Genomic DNA, 21,682 nt, shown 5'->3' on the forward strand with positions numbered 1-21,682 from the left:
AGAAAAACAAGGCAGCAACAATTTGCATTTTGAAAATTAACAGTGTAATGTGCTAACTGGAAAAGTTTGGATTTTGGTCTGTGTAACTATCTATCTTGTATGCTAAAAATAATTCTGTGCAAGACTTCCCAAAACATAAATAAGAACAACTGATAATCTTTTGTGAAGAATCCCAGAAATACTTTAGGAAAGAAGTATTAAAAATATTATATAGTTTCTATAGCAAGCAGAGACCTATTCAAAATGCAGATCTCCTGTTTCAATGCAAATGAAGTTCTACAACTGCACATACTCATTATCCACAATAACAACGCAACAACAACAACCACCACCACCCACACAAAACTCCACACAATTCTACCTTCCCTAGAAGGAACCGCACTGTTTTTTTTTTAGCTGGTGACTCAACTTCAAAGATAGTAAAGTTTGTCTGAAAGCAACAGGTTTGGTTCTCGGTGAATACTCTGACCTACGAGGAAAGCCAGTTTGTGAGCATACTGGCAAGGAGCAGGTACTCTGATAACACCCTGCAGAAAAAAAAAAAAAAAAGAAAGTATTTTCAAGTCATTTAAATTCGCATGCATTCACTGTAACAAAAAGTCCTGGAATTCAAAGGTTTGGATACATGTGAAATTTATATTCCCTGGAGTTTATGCAGATTTGTGAAAACAACATTACATACACTGAACACCTTTTTAAAAAAAAAAAAAAAAAAAAAAAAAAAAGTGTTTTATAGAAGAACAGATGCAGAAAAATTCCCAACTCTATTCCCCTCCTCACTCTGAAAAAGCCTCTTACACAAATTTACATTTGATGCTGGATCTCACGGAAGGCGGGACACGGTAAGTCATATGAAATACTTATGACTACTAAACCGGCAGACCTAAAGCCCACCTCAGGCATGAGCTGACTGTGTGCTGATCTGGGCGAGCAACAGAAGAAGTCAAGGGAAATGGAGGAACACAGTTCCATCTTCACACAAAGAAATAAGTATTTCTGCAGGTAAGAAATAATCATTTCAGTTTTGCTTTTGACATAGAGAGGGTTTTTTTTCCACAGAAAGGGTTGTTAAGCACTGGAACAGGCTGCCCAGGGAAGTGGTGGAGTTGCCATCCCTGGAGGTACTTAACAGATGGGCAGACGTGGTGCTGAGGGACATGGTTTAGTAGTGGTTTTGGCAGTGTTAGGTTGATGGTCGGACTCTATGATCTTTAAAGTCCCTGCCAAACTAGGCAATTCTATGATTCTATAGAATTTGGAAATGATACTCAAAACAACAAGTATTTTCTAGTGAGAATAAAGATTACTGTAGTCTTCAGACTACAGAGAGCTCACATAAGTATAAAATGTGTATTTCTCAAACCACCACGCTAGGTAAAGAGGTGTACTTGCAGGCTTTTTGGATCCGCATGGCTGTTTTAAGGACACCTTTTTCTACCTTCTTGTGGGTTGTTATTACATAGAGATGCACAATCTTAGAAGAAAATATTATCATTTCCCAGAGGAAATACTTACCGACCAGTTATAGTACATGTGGCAAAGTTTGTAGGTTAAACGTTGTAAATGATCTGGTTTCAGACTGCTAGTGTCGTAAATTACATTATAATGAGTGGGTGCAACACAACCATTTCTCACTGCCTGACTCACAATAAAGAAGTCATACCTGTAACAGAAAAAAACAAACCCCCAGAAGTCTGATACAGAAAAGGCTGTTTTTCTTACAAAAATGCAAATCCCCATGAGTTTGTCTTACTTATTTTCTTCAAGTCACTTTACGCATATTGAGTAAACCTCGAAAGTATGCCTACGCTTTGGTCACAAAATTAGCAGTTTCTTTGTATCTGAAAGGCCAAGAGATCTGAAAGGCCAAGAGATCTGAAAGGCCAAGAGATCTGAAAGGCCAAGAGATCTGAAAGGCCAAGAGATCTGAAAGGCATGTAAGTAATCTTACTATGTGGAACAGGTCCCAAGACCACGAAGATCTTATCCACTCATCATATACAGTTTCCCCCCCCCAATAACCCCTCTACACACATACTTGGCATAACACTCCTCATTTGCTCTAGCACCCCGAGCCGTGTTTGGATGTTTGCCACCTACCACACCACTCGGAACACCCTGCAGTCAGCCAGTAAAATACAAAAAAAGAAAGGCAAAGCTACCGACGGGAACTGCACACTGCCACAGAAAACTGCATTCCTTCCTGTGCATCCCTTGACCAAAGTCAAACCTTCCATCGCGCACTCAATAAGCTTTGCATTTCCCACATACCTGACCTGAATTTCATGTAACGCAACTTGCAAAAACATTCAATGCTAACAGCAAGCAAGCAAAGTCAATGAAATCTGTGTACATGTTTTACATAATTGTACAATTCTAAGTCTTCTTCCAGTGACTTCCCAACCACCAAAGACTAGTTCCAACACTTGCTCATAAAATGCCCCCTTACAAAGTTACAAAATTTATGTGCAATGTCAAAACTACAGCCAGGCAGAATTTCATTTCATTTCACTTCAGTTAAGTTGCTAGGATTGATAGCAATCCTATCAATAGTCACTCAATCAGTACTGAACCTTAAAACAAATAAAAAACCCCCAACGTTAAAAAAAGAAACACCAAAGTGTTTCTTACTTAAAGCATATGTAATACTGTAATATCTACAGATACGACATATTGGTAACCATGAAATATTGCATAGTGAACTCCTAAAATTTAAGCCACTCCGTTTCTTTCATCTACACATTACTGTGATGTCTTTTCAAAAGGACAGAAGTGTAGCAAGTATTCCTACTTGATCCCACAGTCAATTTAGTACCAGATGCATTTCCCTTATTATCAGGTCGCCAGCAAACAAGAGTTTTACTTCTATACTAACTTACCATTCTGGTCTGGTAACCTCCACATCAACAACAGTACCAGGGGGCGGGTTTTTAAGTGCTCCACCACTCTGTGCGAAGAATCTGGTATTCACTCGTTTCTTCACAACTATCACAGTAAGCCTTGGACTAAAGTAAATGAAAACAAAAGAAAACCCACCAAAACTATTGTGAAAAAATTCACTGAGCATATTTCAGGAGCAGATTCTCAAGAGCTTCAAATTAAAAGCAATTCTAGAGTTCTCCAGGGTGTTAATTTTACATACAAGTCTTCACTGATTTATTGATTTAGATTAAGTAGGACATTGTTCATAACTTTAGAGTTTTAGTTTCTGGTGCAACTTTGATACTATTTTTCACCAATCCATCTTATATTTAACTTCATAGGGAGACACAAAACAGACCAAAAAGGGATCTTCTAAAGACAGACCCGATTTCTACTATCTCTATACCTCATTGTTTCATACAGAAAACACTGCTTTAACAGTATTTTTGGTAATGAACAAGCCATTGACAGAAGCTAAACAGAAGGAGTAAGAACTTCAACTCCTACTTAGTTGTAACTTGTTTTGTGCTCTGCTTGCCTGCAGGGTCAGGAAACATTTTCATTTTTCAGAGCCGATTAAGAAACCAAGGCACTGCCGCTCATAGGCTTTAAAGCAGAATGTTGAAAGCTGCACAACATAAGTGACTGGACAATAGACAGTCTTTTCAGAAGTGGAAAGAAAAAATGGACCTACCGGACACGTGATAGTAATCAGGCTATCATCACCAGAAAAAAAGTATTAATTACCATATGCATCAGGAATGCCTAAAGAATATACATGTATACGTGTGTACTGAATGCGGTGCATGTACTAAAAACTTTTCTATTCTACTACAAGTTAGGTATCTCAAATCATGTAAACAAATATCAGAAAAGCAGTTATTTGAGCTCAAGTAAAAATAAACAAGGATGAGACAACACAACCTTCATCTGTTACCACTTTTTGGATCCCAGGGTGTATTTCTCTTGCAGTATAAAAACAGGGGTTGGTGGAAACAGACTTACTTGTAGTCTTTACCAACACTCTTCAAGCAATCCAGAAATTGAGGCACTTCATAATTAACCAAAGTATGTAGTTGTCCATCTCCTACACCATCACGATACACAATAATACGAGAGGGCAAATACTTATTCCACTTGAACCAGTCTCTTAGAGCAGCTTAAAAAAAATTAAGAAGTGTAAAAGCTGTTAGCTGTAATGATAATTCACTCCAAAAACAAAAATGGATTTTTATTACTGGAAAAACAGCAGTAAGTTTTGAAAGCTAAGGTCCTCAATCTTTCAGTAACCTGAAACAGGCATGCATCATGATACACAAATGTTACCTGCAAAAAGAATTCTGGTTTACCTGTGTACTGACACAAAAAGAAAGAACTTCAGGAGATTATCTACTCTACCGGCCTCTTACAGCAAGGAGCTGTCATCCTTTAAATTCGTCTCCTTTAAAGCATTCTTTGAAGTGCATTGATAAGTAATATTTAATTATCATTAAGAAATATGGGAATCAATGAAAGAATGTACATGAAGTGTTATTAAATTTCAGCAATATTTACAACTGTCTTTTTAATCTGTTTTTATCTAAGTGCAAGTTGGTAATGCCTCCGCTCAAGGCAGCTGAGGCAGTGTGTTTTAGAATCATAGAATAGAATCATAGAATCAGTGAGGTTGGAAGGGACCTTTAAGATCATCAAGTCCAACCATTAACCTACCCTGATAAAAACACCACCACTCCTAAACCATGTCCCTAAGCACCTCATCTACCCTTTTCTTAAACACCTCCATGGATGGTGAATCCACCACCTCTCTGGGCAGCTTATTCCAATGTTTAATAACCCTTTCAGTGAAAAAATGCTTCCTAATATCCAATCTAAACCTGCCCTGACATAACTTGAACCCATTTCCTCTTGTCCTATCACTTGTCGCCAGGGAGAAGAGGTCAGCTCCCATCTCTCTAAAACCTCCTTTCAGGTAGTTGTAGAGGGTGATAAGGTCTCCCCTCAGCCTCCTCTTCTCCAGGCTAAACAACCCCAGATAAACCCCCAGGTTTTGAGGAAGCTAAACTGTCATTCCTTAGATCTGACTCCACAAGAGCAGAAAACCTTCCCTTACTTTGCAAGCAGACCTTGAGCCCATCCACAAGCTCTTGCCCAGGACCTTGAACAACACAGCGGGAGAACCACCTGTGAAGAACAAAATAAAAGATGACCTTCAAAGTGCTTCCCAGGTCTACGTCAATGAAGTGATATTTAAAATGGCTACAACGACCTAGTCTTTATGGCTACTGTGGGTCAAGGCAGTCAAGCAAGAGTTAGTGTACTATGAGAATTCTTCCCTCACAAAGCCCCTGTGGTAGACAGTACCATTGCACCATGTGCAATTCCTCTCTATCGAAAAACTTCTGCACAAGTCAGCTCACCTCACAGGTAAGCCTGTCACCCTGACGCCCTCTATTCATCCCAGCCCTTGCCCCACCATTTGCCCCCTCTCCCAAGCACCGTGGAAGAAGGACAAGGCTATTCCTTAAGGGATGCAACGGAAAAAAACAACTCAGAATCACAGAATTTTCAGAGTTGGAAGGGACCTCTAGAGAACATCTAGTCCAACTCCCCTGCTAAAGCAGGATTGCCCAGAGCACATTACTCAGGACTGCATCCAGGCGGGTCTTGAAAATCTCCAGAGAAGGGGACTCCACAACCTCCCTGGGCAGCCTGTGCCAGTGCTCTGTCACCCTCACCGTAAAGAAGTTTTTCCGTGTATTTGAACAGAACTTCTTATGTTCTTACTTGTGCCCATTACCCCTCGTCCTCTCACTGGGAACCATTGAAAAGAGCCTGGCTCCATCCTCCTTCAACCCACCCATTAGATACTTGTATGCCATAATAAGGTCTCCCCTCAGCCTTCTCTTCTCCAGGCTAAAGAGTCCCAGCTCTCTCAGCCTTTCCTCATAAGGGAGATGCTCCAGTCCCTTAATCATCTTAGTTGCTCTTCGCTGGACTCGCTCCAGCAGTTCCCTGTCCCTCTTGAACTGGGGAGCCCCAAACTGGAAACTCACAATATATAGTTCATATTAACAATGTACAGTAAATCAATTTGAACACTTTCATGATGGCCCACCACATTCCCTTAACTGAAAAGTAGCTTGAAAGATAAAGATTCTTTTTTTTTTTTTTTTCCTCTGGCATTCAAATCTTACCGTGTCATTGTTTGATTCAGGTTAGCTACAAATCCTGCAATTGAGTGCTTTCCAGACAAAGTGTCATGGTAACAATCAATTCCCACAATCATTACTTGTTTCAGCTTAAAAGGAATCAATACAGAACATGTATTAGTACGTGAAGACATGCCAAAACACCTATCATCTCCATCCTATAGCATAACAAGATCATGACATAAGCTGTATGGTTTCAGGACACCTAAGCAAACCATGGGCACTGAATTCTTGAATTAAACGTCTCCTTATGTCATATCTAATTGTCATGCTTCTTCTCACAGACACAAAATGAACTACACAAAGAATACTGTTTTCTTTTCTAGGGAAAAAAGCTTGCTTTTTTACATAAGGCTCAGTAAAGAAAACAGTTACGATTTAAAAAAAAAAAAAAAATAAATAACTTACGGGGATTTCAACGCTCCAAAGCTCTCCACCCATTTTACAGTTCATTTGTAAGGCAATTTTTGTTGCTATGGCCATAGCAGTCTGAGGCTTGCTTAAAGTGCGAGCAAGCACACACTGACTTGGAATGGGACAATCGGTACATAAGTATTTCTTGATAGCATCGTATTTATCCTTTCGGGAACTAGACAAAATACAAACTGCCTTTAAAGAAAAAAGAAAAAAAGTGTTTTTAAGAAGCTGCATTCTGAGATTTACATAACAGCTGTAGCTCTTTAGAAAAAGTTTCTTATGCTCAAGAGAAATATTCAAGTGCTCACAGTTGAAGAAATACCTGGAAAGATTCAGTGCCTATAGTTCAGTGCCAAGTACAAAGGCTCTTTTCCAGAAGGATATTCATAGTTAGTCTGGGGTTTGAACAGGAGTATGAGTAGGCATGTAGTAGATACTCAGGGGCCAAGGGGCATTCATTTCTGAGAATGAATCCCACTAGTCTTAAAACATCAGTTACAGAGATTAACATGATTTGAAATTATGGATTCAAATACATACTATGTTTGTGTCAGGAGTAATACTTTGCTGTAAAACCCTTAAATAAGCTTCTGTTCTATCTTCTACTTCAATCCTGAAAAGGAAGAGAAAAAAATGCTAACAGAAAAAAAAAACAACAGCTATTGAAACTTCACCAAAAACATAAGTGCTCATTATGCATCAGTCCTGTGCGAAGTGTCACATTTATAGCTATTCATGAAAGTACAATATTCACACATTTTGAAAATTAAGAGGAATCATCGCAACTTAGGCTTCCAAGAGCAATGAAATTCAAAATTAAAAGCAAGCACAGGTACACAAAGGAAGATATCCGCAGCGAGAACAAATCAGAACACATCCAAAGTCAGCAAGAAAATATATATTTCTTCTTGCATTACATATAGCTCCACTTGAGAAGGTTTTGCTCAATAGCTATGTGTCTAATACTGTTTGGTTTTGGCATGCTTTGACCCCCAGTGAAAGCTCTCACAAATGAAAGCATGAGTAAGAAAATCATTCACTAGAGAAAACTGAACAATCTGTGTACTGAAAGCAACTTTATTAAAAAAAAAAAAAATCTCACAGAAGTCAGTAGTGTGACATACTATACTATCTCCTCATTTAACAGCCTAAGCGTGCTAACAGATATACCTTAATAAGTATAAAATGATTTTTTGCATCAGTTTTCTAAGGACACTTACATGGTTGCTTTGTTCATTCTGATTCCCATAGATGGTGTGACTTTAAATAGATTTTGAAGTAACGTATTAGCAGTATCATAGTTACGCCGTGTGTATATTAATAACCAGTTGTCCAGAGGCTTTGCACAGATTAAGGGAGCTCCCCTAGTTTCCTTTGACCAATCAGCAAACTGAGGATTGTAATCAAACTGCAAATAATAGATGATAGAGAAAAAAAAAAAAAAAAAAATCAGCACCCTACCAAACAAGCTGTATCACAACTACTTCCTGACACACTTCGAGAACAGATGGTATCACTTCTGCCCAGAAGTGACTTGATTTTTACCTGTTCTTTTACTGGTACTGTCACTAACTTAACATAAGCTTTATCTAGCCCTTTCAAGAAATCCTACACTCTTCAAATGCTTCATTCATAATTATGCAAAGATATTTATGAGGTTTAGCCAGACAAGTTGTTACTATTTGCCACACAGATTTTGTGCTAGAAAGACACAGCTGTTTACATATTGACTTATTTTTCTCCAATTTTTCTTTTTAATAACTTAACTGCTTGAGAAAAAGTATTACAATGAAGATATCAGATCTTTTCAATAACAATAATGAAAGCTTTACCAAATACAGTATCTTAATCTGTATATCTGTAAAATGCCCTTTTCCATCTAGTGTCCATTCAAAACAAAAAGACCTCTACTACAGAGCAAGTATATCATGTTTCATGGCAATCTATGACATAATTCAAATCCAAGTTATTCACACCCCACCTTTGAGCGAACAGATGCTGTATGTGTTCTATCTACTGGCTTTTCATTTGAAAGCCTTGGTATTTTCATAAATGGAAGCTAATTAGAAACATCTCTAGTCTCCTAGTTTGCATATCTGAAATGACTTTGTTTAGACAGAGGGACTGTTTTGCAAGGAAGAGACTATTGTAATGCAAGCCAGAAGAATCTTCAGGGGTTTCTAAATAATTTAAGAAGTTTGCAAGTCTCCTCTCTGGACAGACTTGTGTATAACATTATCGCAATCATGTATAAACCAACAAGTAGTATTTCCTTCCTTAAGAACTCGCTTCAGCAGTGACAGATCCAGAAGATTTTAGAAGTTGTTTTATTTACCACATTTCCTGATTGAAGGATCTTTTCTCCTTGAATAACTCTTCCCGAAAAGGATAATAAATTAGAATCAAAGCTTAAACCCCAGTCTCGGAGTTCCTTCTGAACATTATCATCTCTGTTTAAAAACAAGACTTAAATTAAAACAAAGACATTTGTTCTTGCTGAGACTTTTTTTAAAACCAGTAAGATTTTTCAAAGTTTTGTTGCAAGAAAGAAGTTTATCATACAAATTTTTCATCAAAGAACTACAGAAGATATTAAGGTAGCATACTTTCGGATGTAGTCAATAAGTCTTCCAATTTCACGTTTCCTTTCCTCAGGTGGTAGTCGTGTATGACTAGACAAGTCCTTCATCATATTAAAGTCATTACGCATCTTCTCAGTTAATCCTGTTAACAGCAAAACCTTTTTCTGAGTAAAAGTTAGACTAAAGACGAAGAAAAGTAAATTTGCAAGCCATGCAGATTAACTATGCTTGTAGAGCAGACAAGTAAAATGAAGGCTTTCAGTTGCTCCCTGTACATTCATTCCCATCCGCACAGAAAAAAAAAACGTCTGGGTGTTTGCACTTGAGAGGAAACCACACAAGACATGCAGCTCTTTATTTACATTTCCAAAGGAAAACAAGACACTGCTGAGATGGACAGGAACTGCTAGTGCAAAGTGAGTATCTCAGAGGAAAATACATATTTATGTATCTTACAAAATTATCAATTTATAGCAAACTTCTCCTTTTCAACAGAAGTTCTACTGTCAAAAAACTCTACAAGTTATCAGTGGGACAATGTTGAACACCATACATAAAGACTACACAACATCAAAACCCCACAAACTTTTCAGCCTCATTTAAATATCTAATCTTTTAACTACAAAACTTGTTTCTAAACTCACATTTATACAAACAAAACGTTTCTACTTAACTTGGCAAGAGGCTGATGTCAAAATATCAGTCTCAGTAAGCACTACGGTTTGACAGATGCTTTGATATGAAAAAATGCTACAGTACCTGTTAGGAAGCACAGCTCTGGAATTAGAACCACAGGTCCTGGCATCATGTTTCCTCTCTTCCTCTTAGACTGACTGATCAAGACAGGCTGATTCAAGTCAGTAATTTCTTGATTATATTGCTGTATTAGAAATATATATTGTATATTAGTTTATTCATGACAAACACTCAGTTTTCTTCATAATAATGCTCACTTTAGAAAATGAGTATTTTTCCCAAAACAAACGAAAACAAAACAAAAGTAACCAGCAACTTTTTTATCAATTAGCACATTTAACATGAGAGGAACTGGTTTTGTCAGAAAAGACTAAATAGGGAAGCACTACTCTCTCTATTGGTGCCACCAAATTACTGACTTGTAAGAGACAACAGACAACTCTTCTGCCTTGCTCGAGGCAGTATCACCCAGAGTATCTAACTCAAGATTAGGATGCTCATTCCAGTTCAGTATTGGACAAAGTTCCTGGCCTATAGAGCAATTTAATTCAAGACATCCATTAAAAATAAAATTCTATTAAAAAAAATTACGAATTACAAATCCATGCATCATAAGTAAACCTCTAACAATGCTCCAACGTCTCTACTTAAAGCATCACACACACACGCTGACAGTTAAGTTTCCATACCCTTTTGTAGTAGTCCACGTAGCTGACCTCAGAACCATCTGCTTTTCTAAAGGTACACTGTGGATTGGCATCCCAGTCAATGTCATCAACTCTGTATGTTCTGTTATTGTACCTAAATAAACAATTTCAGGAGTCTTTTTTTTAAATCTGAACTCAAATAGAAAAGAAATAGAACTGCAGGATATAAAAGTTAATAGCAATATTCACATAAGTTTAAAGTTTTGCTTCTATCAGGAACAGTAACTTCGAGTTTTTAATCATAACAGACTAGCAAGTCTATTAAAAGCTAAACTGTAATAAAACCAAATGAAACCACAACTAATCCAGTATGTACGTCCTGCTTTTGCAAATGCTGTAGCCTTAATTACTTTTCTAGCATGACAGTTTTCATGCTTTCTGACGCTTCGTTGTATACTTCAGGACATGGAACATCCAAAAAAATAAATACATCTCCAAGATGACAGGAGTCCAAAGAGACTTACTTTGTAAGAACAATTAATCCTATCAGCTCCTTAGCACAGGCATCTCTAAATCTTTGCTCTTCGACCTGGTAATATAGACTGTACATAAAATCCAACACTGTTTCACTGCGAAGAACCTTATAGCTCACATCTGTACATAACATAATGCTTTCCTCATACTGGAGGATAGAACTCGTGAAGCCCGGCCAAACCATCAACCTGTCAAAAGAGAACATACAGAACCTTAACATGCTTTAAATCATCTCTAGTCTCACCCCTTGAGTTATTTCTGTCCACTTTCCCAGACACTAGAAAGCAAAGACAAAAAGAAACCATTATCCAAATACAAATAAGCTCCTGAAAGCTAACAAAATGAAAAATACTTTACACGTAGGTATCTTCAGTCAAGATAAAAGAAGATTACTTAACGATGGAGCAATATAACTGAAGTGAAAGAAAGTTCCTCAAAGCCTAAGAAATCCATTTCACGCTATCAGTCTTAAATATCTTGCATACGAAGTGTGTGGGTATTCAAGACGCTTTAAAGAGAAGGAGAGCAACAGTTTATATAGTAGAACACTGTCCAGTTTCTTTCACCAACCAGGTTATGCAGGCTAGGTTAATGGCAAGGAGTACACCACAGTCATATGATGGGGCCCCAGTCAAATTCAAGCTTACTAACTGGTACAATAGGCCTAGGGCTAGCCAGAAACACCAGTCACATTGCAGGGGATCCTGGCGGGGAACAGGGACAAGACATGACAGCTAACAATAGGCGAGTGCCATAACTACCTACCCAGCAGGGTATGGCCAGATATGAATTTACATGGCAGATTAAATGTCTTTCAGAAAGAAGGCTGGATGTTCATGAGTTTTGGTTGTTTTTTTTTTTTTTTTTTAAATTAAAAGATCTCAGCCTTACAGACCTTTAAGCAAGTTTTCCGAAACTGCAATAAAATGTAATAGCAGAACACACACTGGCAATGAGTAATGAGATCCTACACATAGAAGAAACTAAGTTAGGAGAATGAGGTCTCATACTTCCCAGGAGTAACAGTTTTTAAGTCCGTGGTTTTATTACAAGATAAACCACCAGAGCAGTTATCAAAATATCTTCCTTCCTCCCTGCAAACCTCCTAAACCCAAGTATCCTTTTTGCCAAACCTGTGATTAGGGATGCTGATTGGGTCACTGGGGTTGTAATAGTTCCGTCCAATCTGCTGTAAATTCAACATCTTCAAAAGCCTAAAAGTTGAAATATGGATGTCATTTACCATTATTATTCAGTTTATCAAACTATGCATGGTTCCATCCCTCTGCACCACCTCATTTTTGTTCATCTGACTAGATAAAACAGTCACAAATATAAACTTCTCATTAAACTCAATTTAGAAAGATCATGGACACTTATTAATGACAATTAATCAGTTGAGAATAAGTTAGCATACAACCCAACCCTTCACCAACCAACTGAAAGTAGCAGTCTAAACAAGCTACGTTTCACATGAACCAGGTACCAAGGTTAAGTGGAAAGATCACAGCAAAAAAAGTAATTTGCCAGTTCAAGGTCCTGCACTACTATTTGCTTTAAGAGGCCAATGCAGAGACACAAAAGGAGGGCAGAGATAGGACTAATTGCCTAGAACAGTTAGCACTCCGGTGTGAATCTCCTTGCTAAGGGAAAGTGTATAAACTCATTTCATACTAACGTGTGCTAGAAACATGCATATAAATGCACATTAAAATGTTGCCACATGTGGTTGACCACATAGTAACAATAGCTACAAAAGCTTAAAAATTTATATTATTGATTTGTAGTCCATTCTTTGGAAAGGAAAAACTTAAGTCAGATATTTTTAGAATGACTTCTTATAAAGACATAACTTGGACAGCAAACCTTCTAAAAATGATGTTGTAAAATTGCAGACATGTAGGTGAAGTAGGTGGCAACTCATTAGTCAATGTGATTGTTATCTTCACATCCTCTCCATTCCGAGTCCTACTAAATACTTCAGTAACCTGAGAAAGTGAAGTTAGGTTAATAAAGCTAGCAGCAAACAGGCTACACCTGGACCTTGCTCCATTAATATTGAATTGAACTTGTACTTTACAATTCTAGGTAATAATTCAACACTTAACTGAAACAGGAATTTGATTTCCTGCTATGACTGTAAAATACAACCTAAAATGCATTGTTCCTTTGGGTGCAGACAACTACTGGAGTAGAATGGAGGCCATCCCCAAAGCAGCTGAATTCAAGATGAAGACAGAGAGATCACTTACCAATTACCATCGTGGGAAAGATTCGAGGAAATAAACTTAATATATTGCCAATTAATATCTATTTAATTATTGATTCAGGTACTGGGAGGCAAAAAGACAAACGTTAACACACATAGTGAAAACATCTTCCTCCTCTCCCTCCTCCAGGCTCAACTTCAGACTCCTCTGTCCCCGCTCTGCTGACACCACTGGTTACTCTCAGTCTCTTCAGGGAGACAATGAGTGGCACAAGAGGCGCAGGGGAAGGCAGGGGTTACCATCAGCACACAATGTTTTCCCTCCACTGCTCCTTTCTTCTCAGATTTTTCTTCTGCTCTGTCACTTTTTTCCCCCATTTTAAATACACAGAGGTGCCATCAACTCTACTGATGGGCTCAGCTCTGGTCTGCGTTGGGTCCGTTGTGAAGCCAGCTGGAAATGGCTGCATACAGTACAGGGCACACCCCAGACTCCCCAGATACCAAAACCTTGCTGCATACACCCAATACATCCACCCTTTCAGTTATGTTGGATCTTGAAATAGAGGATTTATGAAAAGATCTAAGCAGAAAAAAAACTAAAAGAAAAACACTGCCTGTACTATCCACTTTTGTGCAGAGGATTCTTCTAGCCTGCAGAGCCTAAGCATTAGAACCAGAAGTTTACTACCAAATTCCTCTACACAAGCAAATTAGCTTATATGAATATATTCAACCCAACTAAACGCAGCTCATGGGACATCAATTCTCTAACTTCACACAGACCAGTAAGAAACAAGAAGCATCACAAAATGCAAGTCAAAATAAAAATAAAATAGCATTCTCATATCACACCTTATTCCCTAGGTTTTTTGGCAAGAATAATATTGATCCATCAAATGCATGTGTCTTTCCAATTAGCTCTTCGTGCTGAAAGAGCAAAGCTGATCGAAGACGGCGTGCTTCCATCTCAGGACTATAGCCAACATGGTACTGATATAAAGCCCACTGGGGCCGAGACATCAAACGAAAGTAATTTGTAGTTAATTTTATCACAATACCTGAAGAACCTAAAATGAGAGGTAAACATAGTAGTAGTTACAAATTTTTACCAGTTTATAGCAATACAGGAGTTTTTTAAAATTTCTCAAAGCTAAGGCATTCACACAAAGATTACAGGTCAGTTGTGTTCCGAGACTGTTCTAGCTCAGTAAGCTACAGGAAATGCTCACACAGGCATAGTGTTACCATAGACACTCACCCACTTATAAAAAGCTCTAATAATTCCTTCAGCTGTCAGAAAAACTCTCACATCAAATGAGGTAAGCATTTAGGCCAGTAACCTGTCTCCCAAAGGGTTAGTTAGTACCAGGTACTAGAGATGAATTTACACCAAAACATAAAACTTCTTTTGTGGATTAATCTTTCAATTAATCTTTCTTTACATGTATTATAAACATAGAACAAAAACCAACAGAGTTGTCAATCACTAGAGATAGCCATATTTCCATTCATATGTGACAAGATGACATTTGTTCTGGTATTTCAAGATTTTTCAGACAGACAAGCAAGCAAGCAAACAAAAAACCCACAGCAGTAAAAACTAACTCCAAATCACTCAAAGTATTTCTTCTTATTTTTTCATGTCTCATTTCAATTTCTTTTTGACTTAAAGATGTAAGTCTAATACAAAAAATACATTGCAGAAAGTTATAGATCATTCATTTAATTTGGATTTCATTACCATTTTTTTTCCTATCTGAAATACAACATCCCAGATGAAAACAAAAAAGTCCTATCACATACAAAGTGTGTATATTATACTTGAAAGATGTACAAAGCTATACAGAAAACAAAAGGCCAGCAATACAGCTGCCTATTAAGTACAGCAGTCCCTGATCTAGCATCAGCTTAGCTCTAGCATCAGTTTAGCTCTAGATAGAAAATCTAGGTGAGAAAGAAAACAACTATATTGCTTCCAGCTCAAAGTGACTTGAGCAGAACTAAGCCTTATCATTCCTGGGCCTGTGGCATGCTCCCGTCATCCTTGAATTAAGCAAAAGTAGACTACAGTTGCTGTTACATTGCTGTGATGTCTCACAGGGTCACTGGCAATACAAAACTATTATCAGCACAGAAACTGCACCGTTGAATATTAAAGAAATTGCATTCTAGCAAGAAGGCAGGACCATCAAGACAGCCTCCTTTTACTTCTTTTCATATGCATGATTTCGTCTCAAAGGAACTAGCATATCACCTTTTATTTAAACTAAAAAGTTTTTTCAGAAGAGGTCTCAAATTCCACATTTATTAGGGGACCTTTACAAATTTGGCTAGGTCAGTATGTTACAAACGGAACTTCTAGAAGCAAACCCAGAGAGTCCTGCTTGAAGAAGCGGACATCAGGAACATACAAGGATCATCACTTAGGCCTAAGTAGTTGCAATTTGAAATGCTACACAACTTCTGTCTGAAGCACTTTGCCATTGGATACATCATTTTACTGTTCCTCTTCAGATAGAGAGCAACCTGTAACTTTTTCTAGTACATGATGAAGATTATTTTTTTTATTTGGCTCTCTAGGGAATACTAAAAGCAGAAAGAAAGCAAAATTATTTTTCATTTCAGCTTGCCTATGTGTCTACAGTCTAATATGAACATACCAGTTTTTGATTCTTGAACATGTTTTATGGCTTGCCGAGTATTTACCCCGATGTCATGGAAATCTCTACGACGTCCACCCCTATCTGCTAAAGACAATTCCTGAAATCCTGCCGAAATCTGTAATCCTGTTGTTTTGAAATTTGAGGAAGAGAAATAATTAACATAAAATTATTAACATAAAATTTTATATACAAATAAGAATTAAATACAATTTAATTTTGAAAGTCATATATATATATAAAAGTAAGGGAAAACATGAAATGTTAAGTTTCAGCTTTTGCTATGTTGTAAATTCATTTTAAAATAGCATTCAGGTAACACATATTAGCTTCCTAATATTTACAGGCAGTTAACTAGTAAGCAAACAGAACAGCTCACTAGCCAGATGAAAGAAAGATGTAAACCATCCAAATCAATAATCTGTTCTGAAAATACACAAAGGACAGATCCTGCACTTCAGCTATAGCTGGCACCAAAATGTTTAAACACACTGTGATGCAAAATAGGTGAGACAGTTTAGTTTTCTTATTAATATTCAAGAAAAACAATGAAATATCAAAATGAAATTTACTATTGGTGTTCATAAGGTTAATTGTGCCAACTGCTTTCTAATTTACTTCTTTAAACTATTTTGATAGAGGAGATGGTACAGATGGAAGAGAGCAAACTTACAGCAGTTTACAAAAGTCCTGGTTCAGTTAAACTGCACCTTAGAATGACACTACCATCACAAGGTATGTACAGTGAACTTTTCCAAATCTTAGTAATAAATCTCATTTTCAAAAGAAAAATTAGAAATACAGTCTAAAGAATGTCCTAACCGCATTCTCTTCAAAAAACTTGGTCTTTTGGGCAATTAACTTTGTCACCCTTTCTCACCTTCTGGCCTTCTCCCGTTATGGCCTTGTGGAACACTCGGAGTGCCCCTCTGTCGTCCACGGCCACCAGGTTCCTCTGATACTGATGGAGGAACATGTGGCTGCTGAGGTTGACGAAAGCCAGGTGGTTGACTTTGCAAAGTCTGTTGAACCTGCAATAGTTGGGAACAACTTCTCCTACTGCAACTGAAGAAACAGCATGCTCCCGAGAACACAGCAAAGCAGTCGCTGACAAAGTATTGAATACTCACATACGCAAGTGTAACAGTTACATAAGGTTAAATCTTTTTTCCTATATTAACTAGCAGAGTTATAACTCTGTACTTCAAAGTCCAAAATAATGGGGTTCAGAAATATTTTTGTAAGTTAATATTCATTTAACAAGCAGTAAATGAAAGCCTCTTCTTTCTAAACTCTAAATAAAATTTCTGGACTTCTCATTTTTAACAACTCCTCCGATACTTCAATTAGATGACTACTTATTTTATAAAAATAGCTTTTGTAATTTCAGTGTCTAGCGAATAAATAATATTAAGAAGTGTCACGCCTGGAAGAACTGCAACACACAACCTTCAACCACGAGCAATCCCATAATTCAGAGTTCCATGTTACCAGATTGCAGTCTGCCCCACAAGTTAGTCCCTCCAGAAGTAATCAAGTTCTCTACTTGAAGTGTAAGCAAGCAAGAGGCCAATATCAAGGATGACCATGAAACCTGAGCTACAGAGCCAGCCTGGCTCTGTCTCGTTCTACAACATCTCAGCAGGAACACCCTGAACCAGCAATCCATTCCTTGAGTTACTCTACTCCTTCGCTCTTAAGAGCTCTTGGTACGTCTTGCGATTCCTATAAGCACGTTCTGACCCTAAACAGTGCCTAAGCAGGCCTCTCTGTTCTTATACTCTCCACCTTACTTTTACACATTATAGTCTGTCAAAAGCATACCCTCTAAGAAGTCTGCAAATACCCATAAACACTACTGCAAAGATCAATGTACGCTACCCTAAAGAGTATATGTTAAAATTATCAGAGTCCAGTACTATCAAAGTAACATAATACTATCACAAGGTTGTTTTTTTTTTTGCTCCCTGTAGTATTCATAAGAGTAGCTGTTGTGGTTTAACCCCAGCCGGCAACGAAGCACCATGCAGCCACTCACTCACTCCCCCCACGGTGGGATGGGGAAAAGTATCAGAAGAGTAAAAGTGAGAAAACTCGTGGGTTGAGATAAAGACAGTTTAATAAGTAAGGCAAAAGCTGTGCATGCAAGCAAAGCCAAATAAATTAATTCACTGCTTCCCATGGGTGGGCAGGTGTTCAGCCATCTCCAGGAAAGCAGGGCTTCATCACGCATAACCATTACTTGGGAAGACAAACATAACTCTGAACATTCCTCCCTTCTTCCCCCAGCTTTAAATGCTGAGCATGATGTGATATGACATGGAATATCCCTTTGGTCAACTGGGATCAGCTATCCTGGCTGTGTCTCCGCCCAGCCTTTCTGCAACCCCAGCCTGCTCACTGGCAGGGCAGTGTGAAGAGCAGAAAAGGCTTCGACTGCTTAGCAACAACCAAAAACATTAGTGTGCTACCAACACTATTCTCATCCCAAATCCAAAACATATCTCTACACCAGCTGCTAGAAAGAAAGTAAATTCCATCCCGGCTGAAACCATGACATTCTCCACCCCTTATTCCATACCCTTTACGTCATGCTCAGGCCCCACACTATCCAATACCTACTCATTAAGCACCACTCCCCTTCCCATCCTTTGTTATAACACACAGACATCATTCCCTTAGTCTATGGAGCACCCATGCAAAATATCTGTAAAGTGCCCATAAACATCCACTGAGTTCATTTTGTTTGTGACTTTGGGCTCCATCTGTTATGTTGGTCACTCAGGACAGGAGAGGTGGTGTGCTGTGTGGAGTTATTAGGCCCCAAAGTCAGCTGTACGTGCACTGCTTCTTGTAAGGCTTGTCCTCCATTGGTACAGGTGGTTCTTGCTATAGCAATTACTATAACACACCATGGGTTACAATCCAAAGGTATATCCATTACAGTCTCCACCCCTGGTCCCTCTGGGCCAGGTTACAGGGCTTAACATTGCAATGAACTCTTCCCCTTGCTCCTAGCCTGGCTAGCAGCAGGGGGTTCCTGCCACAGTAATACCCATAACATGCAACTCAAATTCTGGGCTCAACTTTACTCCCAATTTCTCTACCTCCCCCACCCCGAGCAGCGCAGGGCAACAGGGAGTGGAGGTTGTGTTCAGTTCATCACACATTGTCTCTGCCGCTCCTTCCTCCTCAAGGGGAGCAGATCTCTCGCCCAGCTCCAGAGTGGGGTCCCTCCCATAGGAAACAGTTCTTCACAAACTTCTCCAATGTGAGTCCTTCCCATGGGCTGCACTTCTTCAAAAGCTGCTCTGGCATGGGGCCCTCCAGAGGCTGCAGGGGATATCTGCTCCTCCGTCAACCTACACGGGCTGCTGGGAGACAGTCTGCCTCGCCATCATCTTCACCCCAGGCTTAAGGGGAAAAATCTCTGCCCCAGTGCCTGGAGCATCTCCTCCCCCTCCTTCTTCATTGAGCTTGGAGTCTGCAGAGTTGTTTTGCCTCAAGTTCACACTGGAGTTCCAGCCTGTCCAGTACAGCAGCATGGAAAAAACAGTGATCCCCTGGCCATCTGCCAGCCCAGGAGCATTGCCATTGCTGTTATCAAAATGTTCCCAGGCACAGCAGAGTAAGAGGATAGGCAGTACAGCAAGCACTGAAGGCAAAAAGCAGCCACTAACAAGCACAAGGCTCTCACTTACAGTAACGCAAGCAAGCCCCATGGCAAAGCACAGGAGACTGCCGATTAGTAGCTAAACAGCAGTTACAGCTATAAATTTGATCTAGCACATTCCAATCAAATCTGTCATTGTGTCAACCCTTCAAGCCTCACACTGGGCACCAAAAAGGACTTTTGTGATTTAATCCCAACAAGCACCCTGTAGCTGCTCGCTCACACCCCCCCATGGCAAGATGGGGAAGAGAATCAGAAGAGTAAAAGTGAGAATGTTCTCTGGTCCAACAGCTAGGCACTGAGCCCTGCTATCCTGAGCTGACTATATTCCTTTCTGATCCATTAAAGGGTCAGAGCAGAGCTCCACGTCAAGTCATAAACTGAAGCAAGAGATTATGCTGGGATAGGGTTCACTGTATGGGTGTGGGGAAGGGACTTTTCAACAATCCTATCCTTCACAGAACCACAAGATAATTCAGGCTGGAAGAAACCTCAGGAGGTCTCATCAATCATGAGGTCTCATCAGGTTGCTCATAGATTTATCACATCTCCAAGGATACAGACTGCACAACCTCAGTGGGCAACCTGTTCCAGTACTTGACTGTCCTCATCATGAAAACATTTTTCTTTATGTACAGTCAAAACAACTCTTGCTTAAATTTGTGCCCTTGTGTCTTGTCCTCTCACTATACACCATTACAAAGAGCCAAGCTCCATCTTCTTCGTACCCTCCTTGGAGGCTACAAGTCTCCGTGTTGGGAAGGACTTCCCAGGGATTGACCACCCCTATCTTCCTTCCTACTTCCGCAGCAAGAAAGATCACAGGGCTGTCAGGACAAGGACAATTGGTAAGGAAAGGCAAGCCCCTGACCTCCTTAAATCTCACTAACACTTTTTGATAAAAACCTCAGTAATAAGAACTTGGTCTATTATGACACCTCTGTATCTGTCCAGTGTGAAAGTCAAATGGTATGGTTCACTTCTGCAATACGTGCCCAGTTGCTCCCACGTTCCCCTGTACAGATTCTGTTCTCACTTAAATGTGTAAGCCCTCATTTTCAAAACACCTAATAGAAACCCTGTTATCCACGTGTCCAGGCATGTGGCAACATCTGCAAATATCAGCCATTTTCAAGCTACAATTTGAACAGGGAACATATGCACAAAACAAGCCCAAAACACTAGTTCAAATGCAGAGACAGAAAGTCCTTGATATTAAAATTAAAACCAACAGGAACAGGTCAGAACACCCGCCAGACCCAGGTTCTGCCCAAATATGCAACAGCAGCAGCCTAATATAATCTGCCTCTCTGCAGGGTATCACAGTAGACAAAGCAGACTATGAAAATCCCAACCTATTTCCAGTAGCTCTTTTATGAAAACTGCATTACAATAGAGTACTTGCTTGTAAGCATACAAAAATTTCCTTAATGAGGAGTTAATATTACTATACACCTGACATAATATGTACACATACACATATATCATCTAACATATATACCAGATATTAAAATAGGAATTAGTTGAGCTATAACATTTCAAAGATGTGCTAATTAAAAAGAGAACCAACTTACAGATGCAGCTCCTACAGAAGGAATAGCGGTCTCCTGTCTTGGAGGTCTTCCTCTTGCTCTGGCTCTAGCTCTTCCTGTCATTTTCTCTTCTAAGACAAACCACTTTCAGCATTTGTGTTCGATCTTCTCCTTCCCCCTCCTTATTCCAATAAATACTATAAGCAATACTACTGCATTTGCCCTTGTTCAATTTCAACTGGTTCAGTAAAATATACCCTGCTCTGCAAACTTCCCAGCTCTTGGATCTCCACACTAACACAGCCACAACAGTTAGTGGGGGAGTTACAGCTTCTTATAGTCAAGTTTGAACCAACTTGCACAGTCCACCACAAATTCTGAGGCTGTGAAGAAAGTTGACTAGATTGGATAGCATAGCAAAATCTGCAACCCCAGCCAAGTACAACTCGGGGCTGATGATACTTTCAAGTTACACTTGAGACTCGCCTCAGACTAACTTGTTATATGACTCTAGGAGCAGTGCACATGCCACCCAAAGCTCACACCAACCCCGACCACCTGGTCAGCTCCCCAATGAGACCAACTGGCCCCAGAGACC

General features: G+C 39.1%; 1 protein-coding gene across 1 annotated transcript; it reads right to left on the reverse strand.

Annotated features, from left to right (window-relative positions):
* Nucleotides 1-410: 410 nt before the first annotated feature.
* On the reverse strand, nucleotides 411-21,207 carry PIWIL1 (piwi like RNA-mediated gene silencing 1; the record flags this gene model as incomplete). The annotated part of the gene is made up of 20 exons (XM_082491920.1): nucleotides 411-527; nucleotides 1,516-1,663; nucleotides 2,880-3,005; nucleotides 3,928-4,081; nucleotides 5,033-5,103; nucleotides 6,117-6,220; nucleotides 6,540-6,736; nucleotides 7,085-7,161; nucleotides 7,769-7,956; nucleotides 8,884-8,998; nucleotides 9,155-9,272; nucleotides 9,890-10,010; nucleotides 10,516-10,627; nucleotides 10,998-11,195; nucleotides 12,141-12,221; nucleotides 12,874-12,995; nucleotides 14,072-14,286; nucleotides 15,880-15,997; nucleotides 16,776-16,910; nucleotides 21,127-21,207. 20 exons carry the CDS (start codon nucleotides 21,205-21,207, stop codon nucleotides 411-413), a joined length of 2,598 nt encoding a protein of 865 aa, XP_082348046.1.
* Nucleotides 21,208-21,682: the final 475 nt, after the last annotated feature.

Source organism: Vanellus vanellus, assembly GCF_965231255.1.
Source record: "Vanellus vanellus genome assembly, chromosome: 16".
NCBI classification, from domain to species: Eukaryota; Metazoa; Chordata; class Aves; order Charadriiformes; family Charadriidae; genus Vanellus; species Vanellus vanellus.